The sequence below is a fragment of the Glycine soja genome, chromosome 10 (genome assembly GCF_004193775.1).
Source record: "Glycine soja cultivar W05 chromosome 10, ASM419377v2, whole genome shotgun sequence".
NCBI lineage: Eukaryota > Viridiplantae > Streptophyta > Magnoliopsida > Fabales > Fabaceae > Glycine > Glycine soja.
Genome location: NC_041011.1, coordinates 32483920 through 32501936, shown reverse-complemented (window position 1 = coordinate 32501936; position 18017 = coordinate 32483920). Strand labels below are relative to the sequence as shown.

Sequence of the window (18017 nt, the reverse complement as noted above, 5' to 3'; positions counted from 1 at the left end):
TTTATATATTATACTCTTAACTCTTTTTTTTTTTTTAGATCATGGGGGAAATGATACTCTTAACTTTTGATTTATTGTTTTTTTCACTGTTTTAACTAATTATTATCTTCTCATCTCTCTCATTAACTCTTATTAAATTATACTTCGTTCTTTTTTATTTTAGTTGTACAAAGAACAATTCAAACAAACTCAAACTTGAATCATTTAGCTATTAAATATTAGAAAATTAAATATTACATGTTGGTTTATCTATGAAAATCAAGGGAAAAACAAGGATCTGTTAGAAAATAAAGATAGAAAAAGATAAATTAGAGAAAAAGAAACCAAAGTATATTATTTTGAGAGAAAAAATGAGCTACGAAATTAATAAAATAAGTCATTTTTATATTTTCCTCTCGAATTTTGTTAATACACTTTATATTTAAAAAATTTAAAATAATTGAAAATTCATAAAAAAATTAAACTATAATTACCTAAAATATTTTTTATTTTAAAAAAAACAGAATGCAAATAAAAACTGTTAATATATTATCTAATATCATTTTACATTTATTAATATCAATTACTCTAACAACTAATTTTAGTCCTGTAAAATAAAATAAAAAACTAATTTTATCAAATATTTTAATTCAATAAGTTAATTTATAAACTTTCAACATCTCCAATTATTCGCTTATAAGTTTTAAGCTAATTCATCAACTAGTTTTATCAAACGGTTATAATCAAATTTTATATGCAAGCACATGAGATATTATTTAATTATTACTCCATATATTATGTAAATTTCAAAATAAGAAAAATGTTGGCGACATTTTTTTCTGAATCTTCTTTACTATTAGTGAAAATTTATTAAATCACCGATTTTGATAGGTTTCATTTCTTATTAAAAAAAAAAATTTCTCCTAATCTATAAGTGACACTCAATAAGAATTTTAAATTAATTTCAGACAATTATAAAGAGTGTTGGAAAAAGAATATCACTAAAAAAATATATATCAAATTACCACGGGTTAAATTACTTATCCAATCATTAAACCATAAACCATGTCTTTACCAATTTGGTGACAACTCTCGTTTTAAAAATCTTGACTATAATGTACGAGTATGACCATCTTTATATGACCATAAAAAAGCATTGCATCAACGTCATAGTAAGACTTATTTCAGATTCCACAAGGACACTAGGAAATTATTGGAATAGTAGAAACAAAAAGCTTAACATTGGTGCAACCCACAGAATATCCCTCCTGGAAGTTATTCATGCATAATAGTTCTTCATGAAACAAAACAAAAGATAAAGATAACAAAAACCAGAATTACAAGACACATTAATGGAAAGCATTATCTGAGGCCAGGTTTGCTAGTTTAGGCTGCACTAGCAATCCACCAGAAGGGATGAGCACCATAGTTTCTGCAGTTTCTACAGCTTTGACCAAAGGCGGCTCAAACTAGCTTGAATTGACCCATGTGGCTCATCCGTTGGCAAGTACACATCATCCTCAAACTGCATAAGCATCAGTAATTCAGTATCGTCTTTAAGATGTAACAGACAAGGTAAATTCTAAATATAGAACACATAAGGTGATCTGTGATTGATGTGACCATCTTAGAACAACCTATACCTTCACTACAAGAGCATCTCTAAGATAGTTCTTGTGTAGGTTCTTAAAGTTAAGAACCATTTTTAACTAGGTTCACCACTGGAGGAAGATGATATGGACATTACGAGTAAGAACTGTTCTTATAAAAGAACTGACTCTTAACCATTAAAAAACAATTGAAAGGTAACGTCTGAGACCCATTAAAGAAAAATTAAGATGTAAAAAACTTGAGACCTGTTTAAGTTCTTACAGAGATGCATCATTGGAGTGAAAAGTTGCTAAAGTTCTTAAAACCGATGTGGGATGGTAAGAGCCATTAAAAGAGTTAAAAAAACTAAATGATGTTCATTATTGGAGATGCTATAAAGGGCAGTCATAAAGTGACAGAGATGTAGACAAGTTGAAGGAAGCTTATACATAAATATTTGGGCAGGAAAGGAAAATATAGAAAATGGGTTCAATTAGGTTTATCAAATGACATATTTTCTGGATTTCCTTTCTTGATCTTTCATACGTTTTTGCGTTTACTTGGCCTACGAGCAAGACCACATAAAACTTTCCTTCCGTAAGGATCCCTTCTAATATGAGGGCCGGATATCAAGAATTTAAAATAATACACAGTAAATACAGGACATGTTACTGTAGGTCTTTCCTAATGTCATCACAAACCATTGGTAAAAGGTGAGATTAAACTTGTCCATCCTGCAGCTGCAATTATGGCCATAAGCCCATGACTAAAATGAAAAATTCAAGTTTTAGTGCTTATATCATTATAGTGTCACATTTGATTTCCAACTGTGGTTCCTCAATATTCTTTTCTCCTTATAGAAAGATGTCACAATACTAATAACATCAATTAAGACTTCATAATGGGTTCCACTAAATTCTGCAAGCTTTTCAAAGAAAAGAATCACAATACCTTCACAATAGGGCCATCCTGGTTTGAGATATTGACAGGTATGAAATGAAGATTTGGCAACTTTAGACTGACATAAGCTATGTCAGGAAACCTGAAGCATAAAAATCAATAGTTACTCCATCTAGGATTATCACACATGCATTAAACTTGTGGTTATTTAGGGGAAAACCAAAAGTGGCTGTGAAATGCAGAGACAATAGAGAGGTAGATAGATTTCTACACACGCAATGAGTTAGACAGTGAGAAACCTGTTCAGTGTGGCCTTTGCCATCAGGTAGAGTGTGTTTTGAACAGATGGGCTATAGACTCCCCCTTTTGGTGGGCCAAAAAAAGTGTCAGCCAGAACTTTTTTCACTTCCTGATACTTTTCTGTAAAGTAAAGCGGCTTCTGAGGGAGGCTATACAGCGATTCATACGAATACCTACAAACAACCACATCCAGGTTAAAGAATACCAGTGTAATAATCAATGAGAAAACTTTTCAGGCTTGAATTCCTTACCTGGACGATGCTATATGAACTCTTTCATTTTACAATTAAAAAAAATGACAAGAAAAATTTCTAGAAATTGTAATGAAATTGATCATAATTATGCCTACAAGATTGGCTTCCATAATATTAAGGCAAATTATAAGGGAACAAAAATTACCTCCACAGTGCGGTTACTTCTGTTGCTACCATCCTTTCACGGGTATCAGGAAGTGCTGTGTACTTGTCTCTTATGAAATTCACAAAACCAGACTGCTCAGAAGTCACAAAAATAAATAAATAACTAGGACATCAACTTGTATTTTCTAAGTATGCAGCAAACCAGTTCTGTAATAATGCCGTGTATGAATCTATATGCTCATGCAAATTGAACAAGTTCCAAAGCCCAAACAGGTTTATTTCGTCTACCATCTGAGAAAGTTCATATCAGCCATGAAAGATATGTAACCAATTTCAGAACTACAAATAAAAGAATTATCCTCCTCAGTCCTCACCCTTTTAGGACCAAGGGAATTTCAATATGAAAAATAAGAAAAAAAGGATGTAGCGATGCCATGCGAAGTATATGCAGCAGCTTTTGTCTTTTTCTCTTTCTGTTCTTTAGTAATAATCTTCTCTTTCTCTTATTATACCGAAATCATTTTGAGTATCCTCATCTTCTACACAGAATTGAAAATTTTGGTAACATCATTATCATAGATCTGGTACTGTAAGACTGATTTTAACTAAAAATCTACAATATTTTATGAGCCTTGATATAGTTGCAATTTATGTATTTTCAATTAGAGTTTGTATAAATACAAGTTGTAATTTTAAAAGTACTCAGCCTATTTGTGTTACTTTCCTATGTATTTCAGAATAAATTATATAAAACGTAGAATCTGTTATACTGTATTGCAATCCCAAGTTTTATGTGTAATGCAACTACTGTATGATGTGTGCAGAAAATATTTTGAGCAAATTATCACCGAAGTTGCCATAAAAAGAAAAATGAAATCAGAAAAGTCTGTGCTTTCTTTTGGGTAAATGGTTACATTTTTCATGCATTTATCTTCAGCTTAAAAACAGATCATGCCACTCCTACTGAAAACATCATATTGTTTTGAGAACTTCTGTATTAGAGTTACAGGAATTGGAAAAACTAGATGAAAATCAAAGCACTTGTTTCTAGCAAGCTTACCTGGGTTGTCTTCAACACTGACAATCCTTCAATACCAGAAGTCAACTGAAGTGAACCAGACTTTTGTACTATCGCCTCTGTTGTATGCTTCTCAGACCCAAGTTTGAAACCTAACACAATAAAACCAAGAACTTGAGGACAGGTAGAAACAAACTATAACTATAATTAAATCAAGAATCTTCAACTGCAACACAAATTGAGTGCAAAGGCTAACAAAAGCAGAACCTCTACAGAGTGTGACATATATGAGCACCTTCTAAAACGAGCAAGTCAGCACAATGTATGATAGTTTGACTAACCATGTTCATGAGGTTGACCATCCACAGTGACACGCTCCCATGGTTTTTCCACAATATTCACAATAGCACCAGTAACCTACAGAAAAGCAAGAGTTTTCTTTCTATCAAGTAGCACATATTTAGAAATGCTTTTTCATGGGAAATAATCACTTATTTTATAAAGCTCTCACAGGAAGTGAGCAAAAATACACAATTATTTCTCCAAAATAAGTTAAACCAAATACTTATGTAATTACATTAAAAGAAAATATGAGAAGGATGACAATAATTTCCGATAAAAGACAGTCCAAAGCAAAATGCTTAGCCTAAAAAAGATCAAAGGAAAAACACAGTGCAAAATAAAGAAACAACAAAAACAAATAAGGAGCGGAAAAGTACAAATAATCTCAATATTGATATTAGATTTTCAGTCACCAACCTTCTGGTAAAATGATACAAAGTGCTTAGCAAGCAGAATAGCAAACTCCTCGGCAGAAAGTATGTCAGAGCATTCCTTTGCTTTTGCATACACCTAATTGCACATTAGATAAGAATTCAAAACTCAGTGAGCTGACGATGGTAAACATAAACAGACGAAAATGATCAAGTGGTAAATGACATTGTACTTTCACACAACCACAGGCAAACATTTCCTGTTCTGCATAAATTCAACTTCACAGAAACATGTACTAGAACAAGAAAATAGGATTGACCTTATGTACAGAAATTAACAATAAAAATTGACAGAAAGAGAAATAATAAAAAAAAAGTGGGTGAGAGAGAACTGAGAAGGTTAAGGTTGTTACGGTGTTTTTCATGGTATCAGTAGCAACGATGTCAGAGTTGTCATCGCGGAGGTACGAGTTGACGCAATCCGAAAAGAGAGTGATCCCCACGCGCCACTCCACAATGAAGTGCTGCCCCTGCCTCGTCTTCCACACGCGCGCCACTCTCACGCGTTCTTTCCCGTGCCTCTGCTCGAACTTGAACCCTTCCACCACTTCCTGCTTAGCCATCTTTTCCGAACACTCCTACGTTGTTGTTTTTAAGGTTTCTGAGAACTTAAGAAAGAGTGTGTGAGTGATTTAACTCTTTTGAGTTTTCGCCCTATTTATACGTGTGCGTGTCTCGTGTGAGGACAAGGCCCTGTTTGCCGGTTTTACTATCCCCTCCTTGCTGTATCTCTGTGTGCTGTGTGCGGGTACATTACATCATTGTCCAAACAAATTGTTAATAATTTTTTTTTTTCAATTTCTTGCTACAAATAGGTTTTGGACGAAGATTGACCGAAATTATGTATGGAGATATTACGTGAGAAAACTCTCAACTTGAAAAATCATATATGTGTCGATATTGTCTTGATATTGTTGGTAGGATAGGATAAGGACGTGGAGAATATGAAGGTAATAATTTGTGTTAAAATAAGTTAAAGCAAGTACGGACGTGAATGTTAGTTTATGTGCTTAATTACATTTTTTTATAGAAAGGAATTTACTTTTTAATCTTTTGATGTTTTTGTTATTTAAATTTGGTTCTCGTTTTCTAACTCATGGGGCTCAATTCCTTTATGAAAAAGAAATATAACTAAAAAAACTAAGTTATCAAACTCAAAAAAATATATGTAAATTCGTGTAAGTTTCTTAGACTCCAATTTTAAATTTGTAAGTATCTATTTTATATATAAAAATAATAGCACACTAATATGTAACATGCCAATGAAATATTTTAACAACATAATAAAACAAAATAATAATTTATAAATTTTATAACATGCATTTAAATATTTAAGTCTAGTAATGTATCGTTATTAGATTATAACTTATGTGGATAATAATAGTAGTAGATATCATTCTGATTGAGGGTTTTATGTTGTTGGATAATGAGGGTTTGATGTTATTAGAGGTAGGAGTTCTTCAATTCAAGAACGACACATCAAATGAATGTATGTTGAACTCTAAACACGCAGAAAACAACAAAAAATGACAATGTATTTTAATTGATCTAATTTTTTTTAACTTGCTTACTCAATGATAAACTCAAGTGTTTACCTCGAGACTATTAAAAAGAGAATTTGGACATGAATAAACTTGTAGAAGATAAGTAAACTCGTAAGAGTTAACGAGTTAACTCGAGAGTTTCATAACCATAATTATAAGATAGCAAAACTTATTTTTAAAAAAAGTGTTTCTTTAATAAAATAAGCCAGTTTTTTGCTTTATATTTTCCTTCAACTTAGCCAACACTAAATTGAGTGAAAATGTGTTATGAAATTTAATTATTACACATGTATTTAGCTTCGACTTGGCTGACGTTGAATACCTATCAAGATCAGGGTTGCACCTTCTCCTATACGATAAACATAAAGCACAAATGTCACTTAGGATAGCACACGTCTCCTATGTTCTTACGTGACAAAAATCAATCATTTTGATAAATACTTTTTTAACCAATTTATTATGGCAATTAGCTTTTATTTTTAATCCATTTTGGTAAAAAAAAGAAAAGCCTAATTGTAAATGTGAAATGAAGTTGTTGGTGTTGACTTGGCTTAAATTAATCGATTAATTATTTTATGAAAAAAATGTTTTTTTACAAGAATATATTTGATATCAATTAACATGCATATGATTTTCGTTTTTTTGTTGTGAATTCATATGATTCCCTTTAATTATAAATTATTTGTAGAATATTTTGTTTTTGTGTGTTTGATAAGATATTTTAATTAATTTTTAATTTTTTTTATTATTTGGAAAACTTATTTAACTATTTGGTAAATGATATGTAAAAATAATAAGATAATTGGAAATTAAAAATATAATTAAAATAAAAATTACAGTTTTTAAAAATTAAATTAATAATTACCTCCAACATATATTTTTATCAATAAAATAAAATTGAAATATATACGAAGAATCAATTAAACATATTCATTTCTGTTATACTTTTCACACTTCTACATATAATTTTACCAAATACTTATTATTCAAGTTACATTAGTAACTTTCATTAAATATATAAATGAGTTACCTGATATTACAGTAATCATCCATCAACAACAAGAATATAAAAAACTACCGACTACAAATTTTCAATTGACTTTTTCAACTAATTTAATTAAATATAACCTTTCTGTTTTTATTTCTTCTTTTTTTATCCATAAGAATGGAACTAAGTAGAAAGAGTTTAACATTTACACATTGTGTACCCAATTGAACTAAACCCTCGGTAGAATGATCTGTAGTTTAACTCTCAAAACTCAACTCCCAGAATATAATAAAGTTTAGTTCCACTTTTGATAAGTAATTTAAGGAATTGAATTAGTTGAGTCTCTTTGTCTTCAATTTATAATAATTAAATACTTTGCTATTTTACCAATTTTTTTACACCCCGTTGAATATAGGATAGATCATGGCACGAGAAACACAGATCCCGTCTCTGAATATTTTTCCGGTTGGAACCTCAACACAGACCACTTCATTACTTGTCAAAACGTATTTATTATTTGAGCCAAATTTATGGGCATTTTTTAAAAATTTTGTGGACATGTTAACGCTTTATTGAACTGTCATGTTAATATTTTCATTAAATATCAAATGTCAAATTGATAAATCGATCAAAACTATACAATTAAAATAATAGAAACAAATTTATGGGAAAAAATGAGGAAATTAAATTCAAGAAATGATAATAGTAAAGGGACTAAAATATAATTTCACTTATTCATACACTTTTTGTTCCGGTACATTAATTTGAAATATATATATATATATATATATATATATATATATATATATATATATATTATTGTTGTTGTTTGGAGATTTAAAATGCTTGTAAAATGATTGGATGTAACAACATACAAAAGCAGGATGATTCATCACAGCCAAAAGGAGACTCCTCAAAAGCCCTATCCTGGTTAGGGCATGACGATGTGTTCACCGTTGTATAGAAGGTCTCAAATGAAGTTAAATGAGGAGGACGTGGAAAGTTAAGCTTAAACGAGTAATCAATAGAATATCCTAACTTTGTAAGAATGATCTGAAAATTTCATTTTCAATATGACGGAATCCCATGACCAATGCAAGCAGAAAATTTCTGTGGGGGCAAAATGAATATTTAAGACGGAAACATTATGTTTTAAAATAAAAATTAAAGGCATCAGCAAAAGATTGATCCGATTAGTAAAGATGATTATCATATCTCACACTATAAATTCAAATTTAGCTGAAAAGCTTATTGATAGAATGATAGATAATTTGTATCTAGGCTTAATTAAGCTTTTGGTATTTATAAAAGAAAGTATTTTTATTTTAATTCTTTAAATATTATTTCTAGTTCTTATAAAATTTTAAATTCTTTTGGTTTAGTCAATGTTATCAAAGTAACAAGGTTAAGTCATAACATAATAATGATATTGACTATTCATTGAATTATCACATCTTTACATAGTGGACAATGAGGTGTAATATTATTTTGACTTAAATGCAATTTTGATATTTTCATTTAAAATAAAGATATTTAGTTTTATTGTTTTATAAAATTTACAATTTTAATTTCTTTATTTTAAAATAAAGACATTTAGTCTTTCACTTTTTTGTAAAATCTTTGATTTTAATTCTTCCATCAAACTAAAAATATTGATTGTTAAGATATTAACATTGACTATAACATAAATTAAACTAATAATTTTGTGTCACATTACTAAATTTGGGTCATATCAAATTAATTTTTTTTACCAATCAATGTTTTTTAAATTTGATGGAATGATCAAAATTATATATTTTACCTAAATGTCTCTATTTTAAGATAGGAGGACTAAAATTATAAATTTTAAAAAAATATGAGAACTAAATGTCTCTATTTTAAAATAGGACGATCAAAATTAAATATTTTAAAAAATATGAAAACCAAAACTTCATTTAAGCCTATTTTTTTTATAAAATATTTTTTTAATTCTTATTAATTAGTTTTAGGTCATCAATTATTTCTAACAAATGAGCATTTAAAAACCCAATTTACAAATTAAATTACGTATGATTGTTCCATTAGATTCCTTGATGAGGTAACATGTCAATGAGTTGTTGATGTCGTTATAAAATCATCAATCCACGTTGTTATTTGATAACAACCCCTTTTTTTTAGAGGAACTAACATCTTAACAAAAATCTTTAAAATACTAAATTAAAAAATCCTCTATTGTATATATTGGAACCAAAAAGTTATTTAAGGTTTATAAGTATTTTTTATGTGTTCTTTATGCCATAAAACATGTTCTACTCCTTACCGGGACTGGTTCAAAAGTGTATTAAAGGGGAGTAGAAACATAATTATTTAAATATTTAACTTTTAACAAATAATTATGTAATGAATAATAATTTTAATAAAAATATTTATTATTAATTTTATGTGTAAAACTAGATATATGATCTATTTATAGAAGAAAATTAAGTTTATATTAACTCAAAAATCTATTTTTTTTATATTTTCTTTATTAATATTTATTTAATTTTAATTTTTTTTATATATATACATAAAGGATACCAAGGAAGGGAGAAAGGGAGGCCAACACCCTCTTCCCCTTTGATCCGCCACAATCTTCTGGATAACTTATCTATTTTTTTTTCAATGAAAAAACAAATTAAAACTTAAGTACCATTTAAATTTTTATAATTTTTGTGTGACCACGTCCCCAAAGGACAAATGTAATTCTATCTTTGTTTCCCCGTTTCTTTCTTTATTATTAATCCTTTTGACAAGAACATTTTAAACTATACAGTTGGGATTCTTTCTTACTATTCAGTGGGGATTGCCGATAACTATGTTTGATAATTTTACTTTTCTTTCTTTGTTAGTATTTTTTGACAAAGCACATTTTAAACTGTTCAGTGGGGATTCTTTCTTACTATTCAGTGGGGATTGCCAATAAAATGAATATGTTTGATAATTTTACTTTTGTTTTTTACATAGTACATTTTAAACTATTCAGTGAGGACTCTTTCTTACTATTCAATGGGGATTGCCAAACTAAATATGTTTGATATATAATTTAACTTTATTCTACAACCTTAGACATGGTAGAATTAAATATTAAGGGAATATTAAGGGTTCGTACTCGTACCAATCTTATCTTTCAATAATGAGATATAACATTAGCATTTAAATATCATTTTAAACTATTTTAAAGTTTATCAAAATGTCATCCTTTCAGAAGGTAATGTTTTTTTTTTTTTAAAAAAATAACGATTGGCTTAATTAGGCATTCAATTGCTTCTAGTAAAAACATGGTTTATAAATCTTTTTTTCTTCATAGATACGTCATTTATATGTACAAGTCATGGCTAATTCTTATAGCATATATACTATTATGACTTTTATCGTACTGTTATTACTTTTATTTATGATACGTTTATATTAGAATAATTTAATTTTATTATAATAGTATAGCCCTTTTATAATATTAGTTTATTGTAATTATGTCATTTTTACTATTATTTATGTTTGGTAATATTATCCTTTTAACATTGATAATTATATATCAATAGACTCAAATACAAATTAAATTAATTCTTTTGGTTGCTTAATGTATGTATTTGGTCCAATTCTTTATTATTAAAGAGTTCCATTTCGCCTCTTAGCTTAATTTTCAAAATCAATGTAATATTGTCCTTTCTGTCCAATAAACAACAACGTCGTTAAGGTTAAAAATTGGAAAACGTAGAGCATCTTATAAGCGATAACGGCGAAAAAATCAATGTTGTTTTTTCTGTGTGGAAAAAGACTTGAAGGAAAGAAGCACCAAAAAGGTTAAATGAAATATAGACCAGGAAGGCACAGTCCTTTGTACGGGTCCTCTGCCTAGTTAGAGCACACCATACAAAGACAAAGTGGTGGGGATGGAGGTGTCTATGGGGGAATTGTTGTCACTGAGGACATCTATCCATCTGCTGATGAAGAGGATGATGAAGACGTGATAGATGTACCCTTTAAACCCTGCCCAAATATTCCGGTGGATGCTGAGAACTATGATAGGTGGTGTAGGCCTTGACAATATGCCTTGGCTATGAAACTATTGGGAAAGAAAATAGGGTTATGAGGGACTGTGGCTTATTTTCGACCACTACCTTGCTGTGATTCAACGTTGGAGGTCATGATCATTCTTCGATCCTCTTTAAAACTCAATCACGAAGCTCGCAGCTTGGGTTAGGATACCTCCTCTCCCAGATGATTCTTCTACAAGGGTCTTTCAACCTTCGGAAAGAGTCGTCCACCTTGCATATTCCCTCTCATCCTACGAGATCTTCTACATTTTTGCCCTTGGTCATATCCCACCACCTTCCTATAACCTTGTGTTCCTACCCTACCCATGCCCAAACCCCTCCACCTCCCCATAACCATCTTCCTTCTTCTCATCAGGTCCTGGGTTCTCAAGGTACCGGGGTTGCTTCAGATCGCAAATGTGATCCACCAGGTGGAATCTCCCTTCTCCCTCATGGAGGTTATCCTCAATAAAAACATGTTCAAGCCCAGAATATTGGTGTTGTGCCTTCAAGCTCAGAGGAGATGCAGTCTGAACCTAGCATGGTTATGGGAGTTGTTCCTTCAAGCTCATAAGAGATTCAATCTGAACCTAGCATGGTCGTGGAATATGTAGAGGTGCAAGTAAAAATAATTTTCCAAGTCTTATAAGAGATCTCATTAGAATTCAAAATCTGGATTTCCTTGGTCTTTTGGAACCAAGAATCAATGGGGAGTAGGCAGATAATGTGTTCCAAAGAATGGGTCTTGATGGTGTTTTTGGAGAGACACACACACGCACGCATGCACACGCACACACATACGCGCGTTCATTGATGTGTCATTATTTTCTTTTGTCACCATTTTAATTACTGATTAGCCTTAATTGTCAAATTAATTATACAGTTTTATCATTTGGGCCTCCTTGACTAATTTTGTGCTTTTAATTTAATTTCAGGAAAATTATAAGCAATTGGGCTTGAATCCAGAATCGGGCTTGGACTTGAAGAGAGCAGACAATTTTATTTTATCAAATCTTATCTTATCCAGATTTTATTTCATCTAGATTTTATTTCGTCCAAATTTTATTTTATTTCGTTTATGGGCTTAGACTGAAAATAGATTTGTAAGCTTTGGGGCTGAGAACCTATATAACAGCACCAGGGTTTTAGTTTAGGGAGTTTTTGGAGAGGAGAATAATTTTAGGGTTTTGCAATTCCAGCTTTTATTACTGTTCATGCACACTGTTCATGTAGAATAAAATTTGTTTTCTACAATTTCGTTTCTGCTTCAATCTACAATTTTGCTTTCTGCTAATTAATGGAAGGCTAAGTCTTCAGCGTTGTTTTCTCTTGAGGATCAAGCACAGCTCTCTTTGAGGTTTTGTTATTACTATTGAATACTTATCAGTTTTTCCTCTTCACCAATTACTCTGTATTTGTTGCTATTAATCCATGCATGCTTAGTGCTTGATTAATTGTCTTTGCGCTTAATTTACATTCATGCTTAATGATTAGTTTCGTTCATGATTAATTGGTGTATGTGTTGCTTAATCACATAATGACAGCCTTATATTAATTTTCGCTTAGTAATTTAATTTAGGGTTGAATTAAGTGGTTGAACTGGTTAAGGATAAATCCTCGTAACCTAGGATAATAGACTTGCTTGTGAATCAAGGGGAAACAACATGTTTTAATTCTATTATTTTCTAATTCAAATTTTCTTGCTATTTAATTTACAAAAACAAACAACCCCCCCCCCCCAATTCGTTACTGTTTTATTACTATCTGTTATGAACATTTGGTTGACCATTGCTCGTTGGGAGACGACCTAGGATCACTTCTTAGATACTACATTTTTAATATTTATTTGATTCGGGTACAGCCTCGGTCAAATTTGGCGTCGTTGCCGGGGAGCAGTGGGCCAAAGGTTCATAATAGTGTTTAGTTGTTTTGTTTTGTGTAGCGTTCTGTTTTGCATTTCAGTCGCGTCCCCTGTTTAGCGACTGATTCAGTTGGTGTTTTGTTGTGAACAGTGATTAGCGACTGGGAATTAATGACTGAATTTGAAATATAATTAGCAATTTTTGCTTTGATAGTTAGAGTTGTTATTTTTGGCTGATTTTTTTGTGTGGTAGTTTCTTTTGATCCATATTTTATGTGAAAAATACCAGGAGCACTTGGTATGGTTGAATTTGAGAGACAAAAATTTTGGGAACTTGTTTTTAGCAAAACTTAAAACGATCATAACTTTTGCTCCGGGTATTAGAATGACTATTATTATATATGCATTTGGGGTAGAAAAAAATTTCTCATATTGTGACAACCTACTTTAGTTGTTTGGGGTCTCCCAAACTCGAAAAATCAGCTGTTTACTAAGTTTTTTTATTTATTTTTCAAGTATTATTGTCCTATTTTTCTAAACTTTGCTTAAGTAGTTTTCATAATTAGACTTTGAATTTTTGTTTGAAATTTTTTGTGCTATCTTTTCATGATTTTAGGGTGTTGCTCACAAAATTTCAGCTCATTTGGATATCATGTGACTATAGTTGTAGTTTTAACCCTCCCCGGGTGCTTGTTTGAGAACACATTATTTGTTGCATATAGTGCATGACTAGGGGCAATCCAGGTGATTTACAACCCTTTGATCCTGAAATAGATAGAACCTTTCATAGATTAGTTAGACATAGTGTGCATCCTGATCATTCTGTGCATTTCGAGCATTATGAGCATTTTGAGCATTTTGAGTATTCTGTTGCTGGTGATTCTGAATATTCTGATTTTGAGCATTCAACTACTAATTTTCATACTGAGAACATGGCTCAACCTCCACCTTGTGAGAGGACTCTTAGGGAGATGGCTGCACTTGATTTCACTTATGAAAGTTTGTGCATTCAATATCCTGGTGAGGGTGTTCCATATGTTCTCAAGACTGGACTAATACATTTGCTGCCCAAGTTTCATGGTCTTGCAGGAGAAGATCCTCATAAGCATCTTAAGGAGTTCCATATTGTTTGTTCCACCATGAAGCCCCCTGATGTCCACGAAGATTATATCTTTCTAAAGGTTTTTCCTCATTCTCTGGAGGGAGTGGCAAAAGATTGGCTCTACTACCTTGCTCCCAGGTCCATTTTCAGTTGGGATGACCTTAAGAGGGTGTTCTTGGAGAAATTCTTCCCTGCATCTAGGACCACTGCCATCAGAAAAGACATTTCAGGCATCAGGCAACTTAGTGGAGAGAGCTTGTATGAGTACTAGGAAAGATTCAAGAAATTGTGTCCAAGCTGTCCTCACCACCAGATTTCTGAGCAACTCCTTCTTCAATATTTCTATGAGGGACTTACCAACATGGAGAGGAGTATGATTGATGCTTCCAGTGGTGGAGCTCTTGGTGATATGATCCCTGTTGAGGCTAGGAATTTGATTGAGAAGATGGCTTCCAACACTCAACAATTCAGTGCAAGAAATGATGCTATTGTCCTTAGAGGAGTCCATGAGGTGGCCACAGATTCATCTTCATCTAGTGAAAATAAAAAGCTTGAGGGAAAACTTGATGCCTTGGTCAACCTAGTAACTCAGCTTGCCATGAATCAGAAATCTACACATGTTGCAAGAGTCTATGGTCTATGTTCTTCTGCTGATCACCATACAGATCTTTGTCCTTCTTTGCAGCAATCTGGAGTCAATGAGCAACCTGAAGCTTATGCTGCAAACATTTATAATAGACCCCCTCAGTAGCAAAACCAACAACAACAGAATAATTATGATCTTTCAAGCAACAGATACAATCCAGGTTGGAGAAATCATCCAAATCTGAGATAGGCAAGTCCTCCACAACAACAACAGCCTGTCCCTCCTTTCCAGAATGTTGCTGGTCCAAGCAAGCCATATGTTCCTCCTCCAATACAGCAGCAGTCACAACAAAGACAACAAGCAACTAAGGCTCCTCCTCAACCTTCCTTAGAAGAGTTAGTGAGGCAAATGACCATCCAGAATATGTAATTTCAGCAAGAGACAAGAGCCTCCATTCAGAGTCTGACAAATCAGATGGGGCAGATGGCTACTCAGTTGAACCAAGCTCAGTCCCAAAATTCTGACAAATTGTCTTCACAAACTGTGCAGAATCCGAAAACTGTGAGTGTCATCACCTTGAGGTCTGGCAACCAAATTCAAGTGCCTCCACCAGTAGCAGCACCTGCACCTGAACCTGTCAAGCTTCATTCTACACCTGAAAAAGAGGATGAGATAGTTGCACAAAAGAGAAAGCTTCCTAACAAAAAATTTCATGCAGGTGGACCTTCTTCTAGTAATTTTGACTTACCGCAGCCGCCTATCCCTCTTCCATTCCCACCAAGAGCAATTCCAAACAAAAAAATGGAAGAAGCGGAAAAGGAGATCTTGGAGACCTTCAGGAAAGTAGAAGTGAACATACCTCTGCTAGATGCCATCAAGCAGATTCCAAGATATGCCAAGTTTCTAAAGGAATTGTGCACCCACAAAAGGAAGCTTAAAGGCAATGAAAGGATTAGCATGGGCAGAAATGTGTCAGCATCGATAGGTAAATTTGTTCCTCACATTCCTGAGAAATGTAAGGACCCAGGTACTTTCTGTATACCTTGCATTATTGGGAACAGTAAATTTGAGAATGCCATGCTAGATCTAGGAGCATCAGTTAGTGTCATTCCTTTGTCCATTTTCAATTCTTTATCTCTTGGACCTTTGTTATCTACAGATGTGGTGATCCATTTGACAAATAGAAGTGTTGCTCACCCCGCAGGTTTCATAGAGGATGTGCTGGTTCGGGTTGGTGAACTTATTTTTCCTGTTGATTTTTATGTTCTTAATATGAAAGAGGGATTTTCCTATGGTTCAGTTCCAATTATTTTAGGCAGGCCATTTATGAAAACAGCCTGAACCAAGATAGATGTTTATGCTGGCACATTGTCTATGGAATTTGGTGATATTGTTGTTCATTTTAACATTCTTGATGCCATGAAACATCCATCTAAGGATCATTTTGTTTTTCATGCTGAGATAATTAATCAGATTGTTGATGATTATATGTTTAATTTTGATTCTGTCATTCATGGTAGGAAACATCCATTTTTATTTGATCTGCATACTTGTCATTCCTTATGCATTGAATATGAATCTAAGTTTGAATTTGATCCTGTATCTTATTTTTATGCTGAGAATGAATCTGAATTTGAGTCTGGTTCTGATTTTCTGGGTGTTGTACCTCTTTATGTTGATTTTTTAGAGTCAGAATGCACTAACCATGTTGCAGGAAGTACATATACTTCTGACTTGCTTTATGAGATACAGGTTGAGGAACCTTCTTCTTCTCCTACCCTGGTTCCTCCCACTGTTCAGCCACCACCCACACCAGAGTTGATGCCCTTACCAACAACCCTTAAATACGCTTACTTGGAGGACAAGAAAAAATTTCCAGTGATCATCTCTGCCTCCCTTGATGCTGAGCAAGAGGAGAAGTTGTTGCTAGTTCTCAAGAAGCACAAGAAAGCCATTAGATGGACTTTAGCAGACACTCCTGGTATTAGCCCATCTACCTGCATGCATAGGATGCTTTTAGAGGATGGAGCTAAGCCAGTGAGGCAACCACAGCGGCGACTCAATCATGTCATTCTAGATGTGGTGAAAAAGGAAGTGACCAAGCTCTTACAAGATGGAATCATCTACCCCATTTCTGACAGCCAGTGGGTGAGTCCGGTCCAAGTGGTTCCTAAGAAGACAAGTCTCACAGTAATTAAGAATGAAAGGGATGAGCTTATCCCCACAAGAGTGCAGAACAGCTGGCGAGTCTGCATTGATTATAGGAGGCTAAACCAGGTAACCAAAAAGGATCATTTTCCCCTGCCATTCATTGATCAAATGCTTGAGCGCTTGACAGGTAAGTCTCATTATTGTTTTCTTGATGGTTTTTATGGTTATTTACAAATTCATATTACTCTTGAGGATCAAGAAAAGACCACATTCACCTATCACTTTGGCACTTTTGCCTATAGGAGGATGCCCTTTGGCCTATGCAACACCCCTGGTACCTTCCAGCGGTGTATGCTTAGCATTTTCAGTGACTTTTTAGAGAGTTTCATAGAGGTGTTTATGGATGATTTTACTATTTATGGATCCTCTTTTGATACATGTTTAGATAGTATGGATAGAGTTCTTAGTAGATGCATTGAAACTAACCTTGTGCCGAATTTTGAAAAATGTCACTTCATGGTAGAACAAGGTATAGTTTTAGGGCATATCATTTCCAATAGGGGCATAGAGGTAGAGCCTGCAAAAATAGATGTTATTTCACAATTGCCTTACCCTTCTTGCGTGCGAAAGGTTCATTCTTTTCTTGGTCATGCAGGGTTTTATAGGCGCTTTATCAAGGATTTTAGCAAAGTGGCCCTTCCACTATCCAATCTGCTACAAAAGGAGGTGGAGTTTGATTTTGATGACCGATGCAAAGAGGCTTTTGATTGCCTCAAGCACGCGGTGACTACCACCCCTATCATTCAGGCATCTG

The 18017-nt window shown here is 32.9% G+C and overlaps 1 protein-coding gene across 1 annotated transcript; it reads right to left on the bottom strand.

Annotated features, from left to right (window-relative positions):
• Positions 1-1135: 1135 nt before the first annotated feature.
• On the bottom strand, positions 1136-5570 carry LOC114369476 (uricase-2 isozyme 1). The gene is made up of 8 exons (XM_028326708.1): positions 5273-5570; positions 4906-4998; positions 4488-4563; positions 4189-4298; positions 3169-3260; positions 2769-2942; positions 2521-2611; positions 1136-1504 (listed from the first exon to the last, which is right to left on the bottom strand). The coding sequence occupies exons 1-8, from the start codon at positions 5480-5482 to the stop codon at positions 1421-1423; spliced, it is 930 nt and encodes a 309-aa protein (XP_028182509.1). The 5' UTR covers positions 5483-5570; the 3' UTR covers positions 1136-1420.
• Positions 5571-18017: the final 12447 nt, after the last annotated feature.

Excerpts from the sequence above, each read along its gene's own strand:
- LOC114369476 (XM_028326708.1), bottom strand. The coding sequence starts at position 5,482 with ATGGCTAAGCAGGAAGTGGTGGAAGGGTTCAAGTTCGAGCAGAGGCAC. Across the intron at positions 3,261-4,188 it reads CAGTGTTGAAGACAACCCAG|TCTGGTTTTGTGAATTTCAT; the intron begins GTAAGCTTGCTA and ends ACTTCTGAGCAG. Across the intron at positions 2,612-2,768 it reads GCAAAGGCCACACTGAACAG|GTTTCCTGACATAGCTTATG; the intron begins GTTTCTCACTGT and ends TTTATGCTTCAG.